The sequence below is a fragment of the Lygodium microphyllum genome, chromosome 23, assembly GCF_053477565.2.
Source record: "Lygodium microphyllum isolate KBCC chromosome 23, Lygodium_microphyllum_v1.1.10, whole genome shotgun sequence".
NCBI classification, from domain to species: Eukaryota; Viridiplantae; Streptophyta; class Polypodiopsida; order Schizaeales; family Lygodiaceae; genus Lygodium; species Lygodium microphyllum.
Genome location: NC_141157.1, coordinates 134534139 through 134548793, shown reverse-complemented (window position 1 = coordinate 134548793; position 14655 = coordinate 134534139). Strand labels below are relative to the sequence as shown.

At 45.8% G+C, this 14655-nt stretch overlaps 1 protein-coding gene across 5 annotated transcripts in view; it reads right to left on the bottom strand.

The window, feature by feature from the left end:
• Nucleotides 1–1344: 1344 nt before the first annotated feature.
• Nucleotides 1345–14655, bottom strand: part of LOC148016774 (cilia- and flagella-associated protein 251-like) — a 250920-nt gene continuing 237609 nt past the window's right edge. For 4 of the 5 annotated variants that reach the window (XM_087663990.1, XM_087663991.1, XM_087663989.1 and 1 more), the window contains 3 exons: nucleotides 2641–2749; nucleotides 2471–2556; nucleotides 1345–2387 (listed from right to left, as the gene is read on the bottom strand). In XM_087663990.1, coding sequence (XP_087520116.1) covers nucleotides 2276–2387; nucleotides 2471–2556; nucleotides 2641–2749 — 307 coding nt within the window. In that variant the 3' untranslated portion in view covers nucleotides 1345–2275. Of the gene's footprint in view, nucleotides 2388–2470; nucleotides 2557–2640; nucleotides 2750–14655 lie in introns of those variants that run through there. The other variant, XM_087663992.1, reaches the window with a different exon arrangement.

The window sequence follows — 14655 nt, the reverse complement described above, 5'->3', positions numbered from 1 at the left end:
AGCGATGTTATGTTTTGCAGTTTGGTCCCCTCTTGGCTCTCGTAAGGAGGAGAATTCATTGCGAGGTGAAGTGCTAGCTGCTTCCAGGTTGTTGGATTGGCCTCATAAAGATTTGCAGAGAGATAAATTTAATCGGATGGCTTGTTTGGGGTTGCAAACAATTCTTGATGGTGTCATTTCTGGACAGGTCCATCTTTATTCTTTTCGGCATATCCGTCACAACACTTTCGAGTATCTCAAGGTTATCATGGCATTTGGTCGTCTATACAAGATATGCTTTTGAGGTTCTCCCCTTTGCCATTATTACAACTGTGTTCTCCTTGGCGTGATCGCAAGTTCGCGATTCTTGATGATTTTGAGAAAAGGTCAACCAACCAGATTTATCATCAAATGGTGGAGGCCAAGAGATGGATCACGAAAAAGGCTAATAAAGTATGGCATATTCAAGATAGCAAAAAGAAGTGGCAGGAAAGATTCATCCAGCTCTGGAAGTCTAAGGTTTTGTATCAGGGTAAAGTGTTCATGTGGAGGCTACTTATTGGGGGTCTTCCACAACTGGCAATGTGTTGCGTGCCCGCAAGATCTTTGCTGCTGGTTGTTGTGTGTTCTATACTACATGCGATGAAACAATGCTTCATCTCTTTGTCTCTTGCCTTGTTGCAAGACAAATTTGGAGTTTTGTTTCTCGTGTGTGGTCTGCGACAACTTAGCACCGGATATCAGTTTGTTCGTGGATTATGGGAAATATGATTTCCTCATCTTCTTTGCATTCAGATTACTCTTGCCTTTTTCATTTCCTTAGATGGACAACCCTATGGCATATTTAGTGCACTCGGTATGCCTTCATTTTTGATTCGGTATCATGTATCCATGGTCATGTGGCCCATGTCTGTGGTTTAGTCTTATGGCAAATCTCCTCTATGGTCTTAGCTGATCTGCTTCTTCCTGACATTGCTGCTCCCCTGGTTGGATATTGTTCGCTCTACTCTAGTTGTTCTTTCTGAGTGACGTTTTTGAGTTAGAGTTGTGGTAGACTTTTAGTTGTATCTGTGTTTTTTATTGTTGGCGTGATGGTCTGATGTAAAAATATGAGACTTGTATCCTTTTTGTTTGGTTGGCCTGAAGGAGGATGTAGATATTCCAATATTAATATACACATTCACAAAAGAGAGAGAGAGAGAGAGAGAGAGAGAGAGAGAGAGAGAGAGAGAGAGATTTTCATTCTAATTTCTCTTAAGGTATGTACTCTGAATGAACTTACACCCAATGCATTGAGAAAGAGAGTGAAAAGAAAGAAAGTCTTTCTTTTCTTTTGGCACCTATACCTTGCCTGAGAGAGAGAGAGAGAGAGAGAGAGAGACCATCGTGTATCTTGTAATCATGTAAACTCGTACCTTTTTTTCGTAATTAATACAATTACCCTTTACGAAAAAAAAGAGAGACTAACCAGACATTTGGGATGAGAGAGAGAGAGAGAGAGAGACTTGGCCACCTGGACTACCTGCAGCTTAAGAGACCTGTACTATTTGTGGCTTGAAAGACTCGAAGATCTTTCCTGTCACCCGAGCGCTGGTCACCTTTTCGCCCGGCTGCTCGTCGGACACTTGTGTGCTCATCTTCTGCTACTTGTTGCCACGTTTGGTGAAGTTCCTGTCGGTCTGTGAGAGAGAAAGAGAGAGAGAGAGGGAGGCGGGAAGGGGGGGCGCGGGAGGGAGGGCAAATTGAGAGAGGGGAGCACTGTTCGGGGCAAATGGAGATGTACAGAGAGCGTGTGTTTATCTGTGTGCGCGCTCGGAGTGAGCGTGTTTACTATCTCTAACGTTTCCCTTTTTCTTCAAAAACGGCCTCTTTTTATGTTTTGATAAGTAAAGTATGCGGATAGAAATTTGAGCGTCTTGTTGAGCTCGGACTGGAAAATGGAGCTTCGGTGGGTTGGGTGGAAGCACCAAACCAAAGCTTCAAATTCAAATAATATATAGAAAATATACTCTTGATCACTTGTTAAATGGCTTTTTTAATTTTGGGTTATTAAGCAAAAAACCTCCCGCCACCACCAAGGCCCTGGGGGCAGTCCTGCTGGGAGACTAGCAAGAACACACGCACTTACCACTAGCAAGATTGCATTCATGTACAAGAGCATACGCACTTACCACTAGCAAATGGTAGCGAGTGATCAAAGAAATGGCGTGCGATCTTTTTATGCAGGGCTTCATTACCATCATTGCATTGCGCGGGGCATGGATAGACCAATCAATTCTGTTGCGAATCATCTTGATTAGAGATTCAGAAGATGATTGGCGAACCAGGATGCACTGACTTCTTTCGGAAGGCAATCCAGTTTTACATGCTTGTGGAGGATTGCATCAAGGCAGTTCTGTATCTCTTCTCTGAAATGAAAAATTACAAGTCTTGAGGACGCTCAAATACTGAAGATGAGATAATGAATATGTATTAGGATTAGTAATTGTACCTTGTCATTCTCTCCCCCTCGGTTTGCAATATGTTCAGCAACGAATCCCAATTTAGTTGTCCCCTATCGGGCTCAGACCCAAGGGCCTGCAGGACTTGTGTTTAGTACTTGTAATCAGGCTGTATGCTGTTTGATTCTAAATTCTCCTGGTACAGGGTTTATATGCTTACAGCAAATGCACGTTGTATAGTTGACAGGCGAAGCTCCATCACAGGTTTATGATTGATGAAGATATGCACAAAGTCCTCAAACGTTATTCTTTGGGGATTGTCTGGTTTCCTGAAAAGCAAGTCACCAAGAAAAGAAAATATCTTCAATATTCGAGGGGATCTGTAGTTATCTATACAAAAATTGTACTTATGATGTGTGATTGATCTGAAATTCCATGCTTTTAAAGAAGCTTGGTCAGTGGCAAATGGACATCAACTAGAATAAAAGGTACTTTTAATGCCATCATTGCATGGTGATGCTGTAGTTACATCTCTTTGTCATCCATCTATAGAGTTCAGTCTTGATGAAAAACAAATTCACTGGACTTTATAAGGAAAGATAGCAGCAGTACAAAAGTCATATTATTGCTGATATATCTGCTTAAGCTTTAGACTCTCATACATCAATCGTCTGAATCCAATTGTAGAGAACTCCGAAGGCTAACTGAATTCCTCCCTTCAGGAGGGAAGCATTACCTGTCAGTTGTCACCAGGCATCTCAAATTCGGCCCCAAAATCCAACCTCGTCAAGAGAGGAACCCTAGGCATTGGAAAATCTATCAGACTGACTAGTGATTTATCTATTGCTCATTTCTTGCTTGAGGCAAGAGTATATGTCCAGACATTCTCTGACATGCCAAACATTTTGGGGCACACTACTCGGTGTTTAAATTATGGATCTCCATGTAGATGAGACTCAGAATAGGTGATGGCTTTATAGCCCATGGCCCATAGGAGAGGTTGGACAGGTGGTCATAGACCACCATACAATCCTCTTTTGATCAATGACAAAGACATCTAAAGAAAGATATATTAATCGAAATCAGCCTATGAGACGACCATGTACAATGCTGATCATCACTAGATATCAAAGCATGACGTGCTAAATGATGATCAGTGATATACATGTGAAAAGAAACCAAGGTGATGTACAAGACAAAATGATGCCCATGTAGGGATACAACAGGAGAATGAAGACGTGACTGTCTAGCTGTGTGGCTGAATAGTACACACATATCTATTTCCACTCGGTCAGGATCAATGGTTAGTGTATGTCATGCATCCTTCATGAAATTGTATGGGGGTAGCATCTGCACTGGTCCCTCAGCTCTCTCTAGTGCTGCTTGTGTTGCTGGCAGATCTTCCTCATCTCTCTGTAGTGTAAGCGTCTGTGTCTGGTTGGTAGACAAAGATATGGTATGGTATAGCACCAAGAGAGCAGTCTTGGAGAACATGAGTAGATCCTTATGGTCCCTTCCCAAAGGAGGATTTTACAAAAGCTTTAGTTTATGAGCTATATAAGGATGTCCTGATTTAGGCCGTCTTGGAGCTTTCCAATAGATAATGGCATTAGAAAACATGCCATAGAGATTATCTAAGGGATTGATTCATCTCAATGCAGGGAACATATATTGGAGATCACTCAATGGAGAACAATGACCTTGCTAAGGATTGAGCATAAGATCCTGACAAAGCAATCAGTCTGTGTAACATGGAGATATTTTGCAGACCTTCCAAATGCTCTCATCAACTGATATGAAAGGCAGATCAGCAGCTGAATTGAGAAGACAACATGAGGATTCCTAGAGGCACCTTAGGGAGTACATACTTGCTTGGAGGCCATGGTCCATAGCAGCCTACCATTGATTGGACTTTTTACCAAGGCCTAAGCAACATTCCTTGAGGGACCTTCGGGAGTACATAATTGCTTGGAGGCCATGGCCTGTAGCAGCCTGCCATCGATTGGACTTTTTACCAAGGCCTAGGCAAGGATCTTGGAAGACCTTTCAAGTTCAGATTCACAACTGCCATTATTGGAGCTTGGAGATTAGTGGCCTATGAAACAATGCTGAAAATAAATGGACAATGAGACACTGCTAGAGTAACAAGCATGCCTAGTGCCATCTCATCAATACAATGGAAAAGAAGTCCTAATCTGACATTTGACACTACTACATGCTAGAGACTATGGCTGTAGTTGATCGCAAGGTCTCTAAGCAGTGCATGATGTCAACTATGATGTGGTCCTAGCCGCTCAACTGATGTGCTCGGTGGTGAGTCTCTAGTGTCTTGTAATGATGACTCTGATCCGACTATGATACAACCTCCTCGATCATGGTTGTGGTAGATGGAGTCATCACATTCAATGAATTGGAATGGCTCAACCTAGCGTGACTCCATTGTGAGAAATCAGAGTCAGCTATGGAGGAGAGAGAAGTGAGACAGTGACAATGAGTGAGCTGAAGCAAGAGAGTAGAGTGTACTTGCTAAATTGAATGATAGAGTGAAAGTACAACTCCTATTTAGGTCATGGGTTGATCTAACCAGCCTTCCACCAACTAACTAGAGTTAGGTTTATTTACTCTAGAGCCTAGTGTCACTACTTCAAGTTCCTAAGACACTAGGTGTACATACCCTGCTTTGACACTTTAATAAGTTTCCACACCACATGAAATGCATTGGGCACTGCCCAGAATTACCAAATTCTAACATCCATGGTGTGGAATGGAAGACATCCACGGTGTGGAATGGAAGGTGTCTCGCAAGGAGGTTTTGTTTCTTCTAGGTTAGAAGTGTCTGCAGGGGTTGATCTATGAAAAAAATCTCATTGCTCTCTATGGGGGTCCCTTTGGGTGAACTGGTCTCTTGTCTCATAATAGAGTTGTACAGTACCTTTGGAGGGCATCTTTGGTCCTCATACTTGCAAAGAGGTCCAAGGCCATCATGAAAGAGGCCGTGGTATTGTCCTCATATGTCATATTATACATGTGCATATGTAGTGCTCCTCTATTTGAGCTTCTCGGTCACAAAGCTGGGAAATTCTATCCTCCATTGCAGTGTCCATCCATCATCAAAGAAGCACAAGAAGGGACTCCAGTAGAATTCCATCCTTGGTCTTAGAGGGAGTGTTGGGCGGGTCTCAATCCCTACTGTCTCAGTCCATGTCCTTGCTCAGTCTGTGAGAGAAAGAAAGAAAGAAGAAAGAAAGTTATATTAACGTCTACAACAGGCCAAGTTGGCCTATGAGACCAAAATGTTGCATACAAATGTCTGGGAGATTTCAAAAGTCCCAGTGAAGCTAACATTTATGCTATGTTGAACTAAATTGAGTAGGCACAAAATGATATCTGGACTAGATACAATCTACAGGTACTCCCGGTGCGGTGTGGAACTGCTCCTAGGGTGTTCATCCTAAGATGTCTCGCATGGGTCGGTCTAGCATGGAGAGGCTAAAGCGGCGGGGCAGGGCCCTCCGATGGCGGCGTAGTATCCCTTGTATCTTCGACCAGTGTCTTTTGCGGGGACGGGGGCCGGCGGGGCGTGGTCGCCGGGCTTTACCTCTCGTCGTGGCTATTTCTAAGGTGGTCCCCGGGAGGCCGGTTGGGCTGATGGGGCCTCGGTGGTAGAGAGAGAGAGAGAGAGAGAGAGAGAGAGTTTGGTCCATTCGCTGCTGGTGGACACCCCAGATGATGAATTTCTCCTGTCACTGGTGATGCGCTTGACTCATCTTAGTCAAGTATTTCAATTGAAATCTTATCACCAGGCCAAGCTGCACAACTTGACTGACACATTGCAGGATAGTGCCTGTCAGACTCATAAGTTCTTTCGCGCCTTGCATGCTTCTCCTGCTCGAGAAAATCTGACCAGACTCTAGGATTCAGAAGGTCGCATGGTCACTGATCCGCTCACCATTGTCAATATGTGCAGGAATTATTTTCGGGATCTTCTTGGTTCCTCTCCGTCGCCTTCGGACCAAGTTACGTACGCACGTTGAGCCTTCTATGATCTGGTCTGCTAGCAGGTTCCACTTGATATGCAAGCTACTTTGGAGGCAGATATTTGCGAGGAGGAGGTTATGGATGTTTTGTTACACCTGCCTAAGGATAAAAGTCCTGGTTGGGATGGTCTCACTAATGAATTCTTTGAGAACTTGGCCACCCAGCTGGTGAAGCCATTAGCGGCTATGTTTCAGCAGGTTTGGGAAACAGGGATCATGCCTTCCTATTGGAAATAAGGCCTTATCAAACTGCTTCCAAAGGTTCCTTCGCCGTCAATGTTGCAACACTGGAGATCAATTTCTTTGATGGGTTCGATATATAAAATCTTCTCCAAAGTGCTGGCGAATCGGCTTCACAAGCATCTTCCAGCTATTGTGCATCCTCTCCAATATGGTTTCATTAAGGACCGCAACATTCTACATAACATCTTAAATGTGCAAATGGCTATTGACTATGTGAGGCATTCCAGTCAGGAAGTGGTATTGATTCAACTGGATTTGGAAAAGGCTTTTGACTATTTAGACTAGTCCTTCATTGCAGAACTCATGTCTGCTATGGGTTTTGGTACTCGGATGTCCCGATTGATCTACACCATTAGTGCTGCGGCTTCTTCACGATTTATGCTTAATGGTGGGGTTACAGAGCCATTTGTCCTTGCACGCTCCATCAGACAGGGTTGCCCTTTGAGTCCTCTCTTCTTTGCCCTGGCGACTCACCCGATGCTTTCAATGTTATCTTCAATGGCAGCTTCTGCTCAGCTGGCCGGATTGTCTCTTCCTTTGGGACACTACTTTATTAGCCAATCTCTGGCTGATGATAGCTTTATGATTTTGCGGGCGGACAAGGACAACATTCGCAAGGCATTACATGTTTCGACGCTCTTTGGTCATGCTTCTGGTCTTCGCATCAATGCCTTCAAATCAGCCATACTCAGTTGCACGGAGTCTGGTTTACAGTCATTGGGTTGGCAGGGCCAGGTTGTTTCCTGTGGATCCATTGTTAGGCATCTTGGATACCCATTGGGGGTGGATGTGCGGCCAAAGGAGCTATTGGATTGGATTTCACAAAAACTGGCAGTGAAGTTTATGTATTGGAAGATGCAAGCGTGGCCATTCCATGTCCGTCTCAAAGTGGCTCAGACAATTATGCTGCCAATGCTCACATATTTCTTGCCATTGCTGCCGTGGACTCCTACTACTTTGAAGGCTCTCACTCGCCCCATTCGTTTCATGTTATGGAAGAAGGACTCATTGCAAGCAGGTATTTCGTGGATTTCATGGTCACATACATGTTCCCCTAAACGCATGGGTGGTGGAGCTATTTTGGATGCTGAAACTCATATGCTGGCTCTTCGTTGGTCTCTTTTTCGCGCCATGTGTGTGGATCATCACCCGTGGACCATTATAGCCCGTTATTTTCTTGAGGACAGCGGGCTACGCCATGGTAATACACGACTTCGGGGCTCCTGGTGGCATGTCCTTAATGCAGACTCTCGAGTTTCCAGTCCCTCTTCCTCTCTGTTACTGCATTTGATCGGCTCTTGGAAGGTGGTGCTCCAAAAGGCACGTTGGCATCCAGTGGGGGACAGCTTGCATACTAACTCCTTTCAACTGGAATTGTTGGCAGTCTCGAGATTACTTTCATGGGAAGACAAACATGAGCTTAGACCAAGATTTAACCGCATGGCCCGTTTGGGTGTGACTTCAGTTGCGGATGCTACCCTTGCCACTTGCAATGTCTTCGCATCGTTTCGTACTGCCAGGAGACTCTTCAGGATCCCACGCGGATACCGTGATTTATGGGAACAGCTTTTGTCGGTGCTTCGGGGTAAGCAACCCTTTCCGGCCTTGGCTGTGGATCGTTCTTGGCAGGACTGGGACCTTGCAGGCAGATTGAGTCTGGAAAATGCCTCTGCTAATCAGGTGTATCATCTTCTCATTAAAGATCATCGATGGCTGGGTGTAAAAGCTAATACTGTATGGGGATTGCGGAAATCTCAGTCATGGTGGAAGTCAACTGTGATGGAGGGCTGGTTGAATAAGACACCTTTCAAATGCAAGGTCTTTCTTTGGCGGGTAATGATTGGCGGTCTTCCTCTTGCCTCGGACCTTTCCAAGCACAGAATCTCGAATGGCAATTGTTTCTTCTGTACCACTACTGTGGAATCGGCCCGACATCGATTTCTTTCTTGCCCGCTCGCCAAGAAGATCTGGTCACTCTTGTCACAAGTTTGGCGCGCAGTGGTGGGGTCCTCTCTAACTCCTTTCGATTGGGTTTTTGTGCACCCAAATTACCCCACACCGCCACAGTTGCATATGAAGATCTTATTCCACTTTTCAGATACTGGGGATGCTGGCACATTTGGACCACGCAGAATGCCTTTCTTTTTGATTCGGCCTCCAATGTACAGAGACACATTGCCCGGCTTAAAGGTCTCTTGCATTGGCAGATAGATCTCGTTCGGCACGCGGACTTGCTCCCTCGGGAGGATTTGCTTCCCTGGCATATGGCAATTTCCTCTGGGTCTTTGCCATGATTTGTGTAACTTTTTCGTGGCTTAGTACTGGGATTTTATACACGTTGGCCTAGGGCCCTCGTGTATTTTGTAATCATGTAATCATGTAAACTTGTACCTTTTTTTCGTAATTAATACAATTACCTTTTGAGAGAGAGAGAGAGAGAGAGAGAGAGAGAGAGAGAGAGAGAGAGAGAGATTACGATGCATCGCCTGTGCCCCGTCGCCATCGCCTGCAGCCCAGTCGCCTGTGCCCCGTCGTCGTCTGCAGCCCCGTCGCCGTCACCAGCATCTGGAGGCCTGTTGGTTGCGTGCCCCGCCCTGCCGTCGCCCGTCTGACCTACGGGCTCTGCTCCTGGTCAATGCACGTCTGCCCTGCGTGTCAGAGCTCCTACCGTCGCCATCGGACCTGGGCCCTCTGGATTGTCGCCTGATCCCTGCTTCGCAGCGCTTCTATTGCTGACGGTTCAGCCCTGCCGTCCCCTGCCAGCCTTCCTCCTCAGCGTTCTGGCCTTTGTCATTGCCCGTTGGCCCTGCGTTTCACCCTCTTGAATCTGCTCCGTTAGGGTTGCGCCCTGACCCACGTGTTATCTACACTCCCTCGGGATAGGCCACGGCTAAAGTCGACAGGTCCGCGGGACTTGTATAGAGAGAGAGAGAGAGAGAGAGAGAGAGAGAGAGGGCGCGAGCGCGAAGACAACAGTATGGCTGGCCTGGATATGGATTTTCTCGACCGGACAGTGGCAGCCCTTGGCCCTGATTCCGATGCAGAGGAGCCAGAGGATATGGTGCCATGCACGGAGGAGCTGCCTTCGGGTTCTAAATTGCCGCCTGCCGGTAAACGCTCCAAGCATACTTCTGATGAGCCAATGGGTCCTCAGGAACGTTCCTATGCACAAGTGGCCTCTGATCCTGTGGATTCGCAGGAAATTGATTGGGAGCATTTGCTGGACTTTGCCAATACTCTGCTTGGCGATTATGTCCAGCATAATAATGAATCTTTTTTTGATGCGGGAACGGATGATGTGCTGCAAGCCACGGTGGACCCCAAATCAGTCTTGCGATCCTTCTCGGTGTTTTATGACCGTGCAGTTATACTTTTCTTCACTGGCAGGATCCCAGTGCTTTCGCATAGTCGCCAGTGGATGCACCATTTATTGCAAGGGGAGTGTGTTGAGGAGATCTTCCTTGGACCTCGCGGCTTTTATGAGGTGCTGTTGAAATCGGAAACGCATCGAGCTGAGCTCCTGTCCAAGTTGCCACTATTCTTTGATCGCCGCTTGGTCCATGTTGTGCCATGGCGCCCCATGGCCGACTTCCAGCGTCTGCTTCAACGAGAATGCCCGGTGTGGGTGGAGGTGGAAAATTGTCCGGCGGTCTATTGGCCCATGTTGAAGGATGCGATGGCGGAGAGATGGGGTAGAGAGGACTGAGCGACGAGAGCGATGGCGGATTCGACTCTTGACTTCGCTTTAGAGGGCAATGCTTCTTTTGAACAATTACTCTCTAATGTACAGTGGGTTGTTCGACAGTATGGGATTCATCATGCCTCTCTTAGTCGGCGGCGTCGACAAGCAGCGGAGGAATTACTGGCTTTGGTTCGTTCTCTACTGGTGGAGACTCCAGATGATGTATTTCTGCTGTCATTGGCTATGCGTCTGGCTGATCTTACTAAATAGTTTCAGTTGAAATCTTATCAGCAGGCCAAATTGCAAAATCTGACGGAGAATTTGCAAGATAGTGCTTGTCAGACTCATAAGTTCTTTCGAGCTCTCCATGCCTCTCCTGCTTGAGAGAATATGACTAGACTCCAGGATGCAGAAGGTCAAGTAGTCATTGATCCGCAGACTATTGTGAATATGTGTAGGAATTATTTTCTCGACCTTCTTGGTTCCACTTCTCCACCTTCAGACCAAATTACTCATGCCCGCTCAGTTTTCTATGATCTGGTCCGCAATCAGGTTCCACATGACATGCAAGCTACTTTGGAGACAGATATTCATGAGGCGGAGGTTATGGATGGTTTGTTACACTTGCCCAAGGATAAAAGTCACGGTTGGGATGGTCTCACCAATGAGTTCTTTGAGTTTTTTGCTACCCAACTGGCGAAACCATTGACGGCTATGTTTCAGTAGGTTTGGGAAATGGGGTTCATGCCTTCCTCATGGAAAGGACTTATTAATCTGCTTCCAAAAGTTCCTTCGCCGTCTATGTCGAAACATTGGTGACCAATTTCTTTGATGGGTTTTATGTATAAAATCTTTTCCAAACTAATGGCGAATCGGCTCCATAAGCATCTTCCTGCCATTGTGCATCCTCTCCAATATGGTTTCATTAAGGGCCGAAACATTCTGCACAATGTCTTAAATGCGCAACTGGCTATTGACTATGCAAGGCATTCTAATCAGGAGGTGGTACTGATTCAATTGAACCTGGAAAAGGCTTTTGATTATCTGGACTGGTCTTTCATTGCAGAACTTATGTCTACTATGGGCTTTGGTATTCGGATGTCTCGTCTGATCTACACCATTAGTGCTGCGGCTTCTTCGCGAGTCATGCTGAATGGAGGTGTTATTGAGCCATTTTTCCTTACCCGCTCTATGAGACAGGGTTGCCCTTGCCCTTTGAGTCCTCTCTTTTTTGCCCTTGCGACTCATCTAGTTCTTTCGATGCTATCTCATATGGCAGCTTCTACTCAGTTGGCTGGATTGTCTCTTCCTTCTGGACACCACTTCATTAGTCAATCCTTGGCTGATGACAGCTTTATGATTCTGCATGCGGACAAGGATAATCTTTGCAAAGCATTAGATGTTTGGACTCTCTTTGGTCAAGCTTCTGGTCTTCGTATCAATGCTTTGAAATCAGCCATTCTCAGCTGCACGGAGTCGGATTTGCAGTCATTGGACTGCAGGGAATGGTTGTTCCCCGTGGTTCCATTGTCAGGCATCTTGGGTACCCTTTGGGCGTTGATGTTCCGCCAAAGCAGCTACTAGAGTGGATTTCACAGAAACTGGCAGCTAAGTTTCTGTATTGAAAGTCACAAGCTTGGCCCTTCCATATTCGCCTCAAAGTGGCTCAGACAATTATGTTGCCAATGCTCACATATTTCTTGCCATTGCTGCCTTGGACTACTACTACATTGAATGCTCTTACTCAGTATATTCGTTTCATGTTATGGAAGAAGGATTCCTTGCATGCAGGCATTTCATGGATTTCTTGGTCGCATGCATGTACCCCAAAACGCATGGGTAGTGGGGCTATTTTAGATGCCAAAACTCATATGCTGGCACTCCGTTGGTCTCTTTTTCACGCCATGTGCTTGGATCATCACCCGTGGGTCGTTATAGCCCGTTATTTTCTTGAGGATCACGGGCTTTTGCATGGTAATACCCAAATTCGGAGTTCTTGGTGGCATGATCTCAATGCAGACTCTCGGTTTTCTAGTCCTTCATCATCTCTGCTTGCCCATTTGGTATGTTCCTGGAAACTGGTCCTCCAGAAGGCTTAGTGGCATCCAGCGGAGGACTGCTTAGCTACTAACTCTTTTCAACTGGAATTGTTGGCAGCCTCGCGATTACTTTCTTGGGAAGGCAAACATGAGCTCAGACTAAAATTTAACCGCATGGAATGTTTGGGCTTGACTTCAGTTGCAGATGCCACCCTTGCCAGTCGCAATGTGTTGATATCGTTTCATACAGCCAGGAGGCTTTTTAGGATCCCTCGTGGATATAGGGATTTATGGGGACAGATTTTGATGGTGCTCCAGAGCAGACAACCCTTTCCTACCCTTGCTTCAGATTGTCCCTGGCAGGACTGGGACCTTGCAGGCCGGCCGAATTTAGGAAAGGCTTCAGCTAATCAGGTGTATCATCTTCTGATTAAAGATCATCAATGGCTGGTTACTAAAGCTAATACTCTATGGGGATTGCGTAAATCCCGGTCATGGTGGAGGGTAACTGTGATGGAGGGCCGGTTGAACAAGACACCTTTCAAATGTAAAGTCTTTCTTTGGAGGGTGATGATTGGTGGTCTTCCTCTTGCGTCAGCCCTTTCCAAGCGTCGAATCTCCAATGGTAATTGTTTCTTTGCACCACCAGTGTGGAATCGGCCCATCATCGATTTATTTCTTGCCCTCTCGCTAAGAAAATCTGGTCATTCTTGTCAGCAGTTTGGCGAGCAGTGGTCGGTTTCTTGCTACGCCCTTTGGGTTTTTGTGCAGCCCAAATACCCCACACCGACATTGCCACATATGAAGATCTTGTTTCACTTTCTTAGATATTGGGGCTGTTGATATAACTAGACCATTCAGAATGCTTTTCTTTTTGATTCCGCCTCTAATGTTCAGGGGCATATTTCTAGGCTTAAAGGTCACTTGCATTGGCAAATAGATCTTATTCGGCACTCTGACTTACTCCCTCGGGAGGCCTTACTTCCCTAGCATATGGCAATTTCCTCTGCGTCTTTGCCATGGCTTTTTGTAACTCTTTTGTCGTTTAGTTCTTTTAGAGAGAGAGAGAGAGTTTTTACACACGATGGCGTAGAGCCATCGTGTATCTTGTAATCTACGCCATCATGTATCTTGTAATCATGTAAACTTGTACCTTTTTTTCGTAATTAGTACAATTACCTTTTACGAAAAAAAGAGATGGGGTGATCTGCTGTGTGACGAGACCTGCAGCATGATACCCTTGATGCAGCCATTCCCAGACCTAATGACCGTCAGACAAGCTGTAATGAGCCGCTGATCCTTTTCTGTGCGAACTTCTGCACCAACACAGATTATTACCTGCACATTCACATACTCTATTAGGTAAGTGACATGTCCAGCACAGGCGCAAAGTTTCAGAGAGACCTGCAACTCTGCACATGCATACACCAGCAATCCTACACAGGCCTGCAACTCCATACTAGTGCATAGCATCAGACAGGCCTGTCTATAAACAGGTCTGTGCAGTCCTACACAGTGCATCGAGTTGCATCTTGACTTCTTCAAGTGATGAGCTGTCCTGCACCCTGCTCCAACTGAAGACCTGCAGCAGAGAGACTGATGATGAGCCACCTGTCATCATGGCCAAATTGAATACAGCTTTTCTTGACCAAGCAGTGGCAGATTTGGGTCCAGATATGGAGGAGGAAATGGTTGAACATTCCCATTCTGAACATTTTGAGCCGCTCATAAAATATAGCGAGGATGTTGTGGATGATCTTGTGTGTGGGGCAACTGGTTCATTTCCTAAAATGTCCGAGTCATTGTCCCATGCCCAAGCTGTTAGTAAACGTGTGTCTTGTATTGTCATCGACTGCCTGTGAAGATATGCTAGGGTTTGCACTGAGGAAACATAGCATGTATGATCAAGATTGAAACGCAAAGACTTAGACAAAGACAAGCAAAACTCAAACCCTAAACGCAAAACGTAAAAAATCAAAACTCAAACACAGAGAAGAAACTCTGAAGTGAATGAATGCTGTAAATGAACATAAGGAGTGTACAGAATGCCCAAGGGTAGAGCAATGTGGTGCCAGAGAGTGACATCTATCGGAGACAGATCTCAAGTGCAGTAACCACTAGTCGGAGATGAGCGAGTGCTGAGGCATAGAACTATTAGACGATAACAAGAGAGGTGTTTCTTGATGTAGACGACCTGCTAGACAACAAAACCACAGATACTGCAGTAGTCGTCT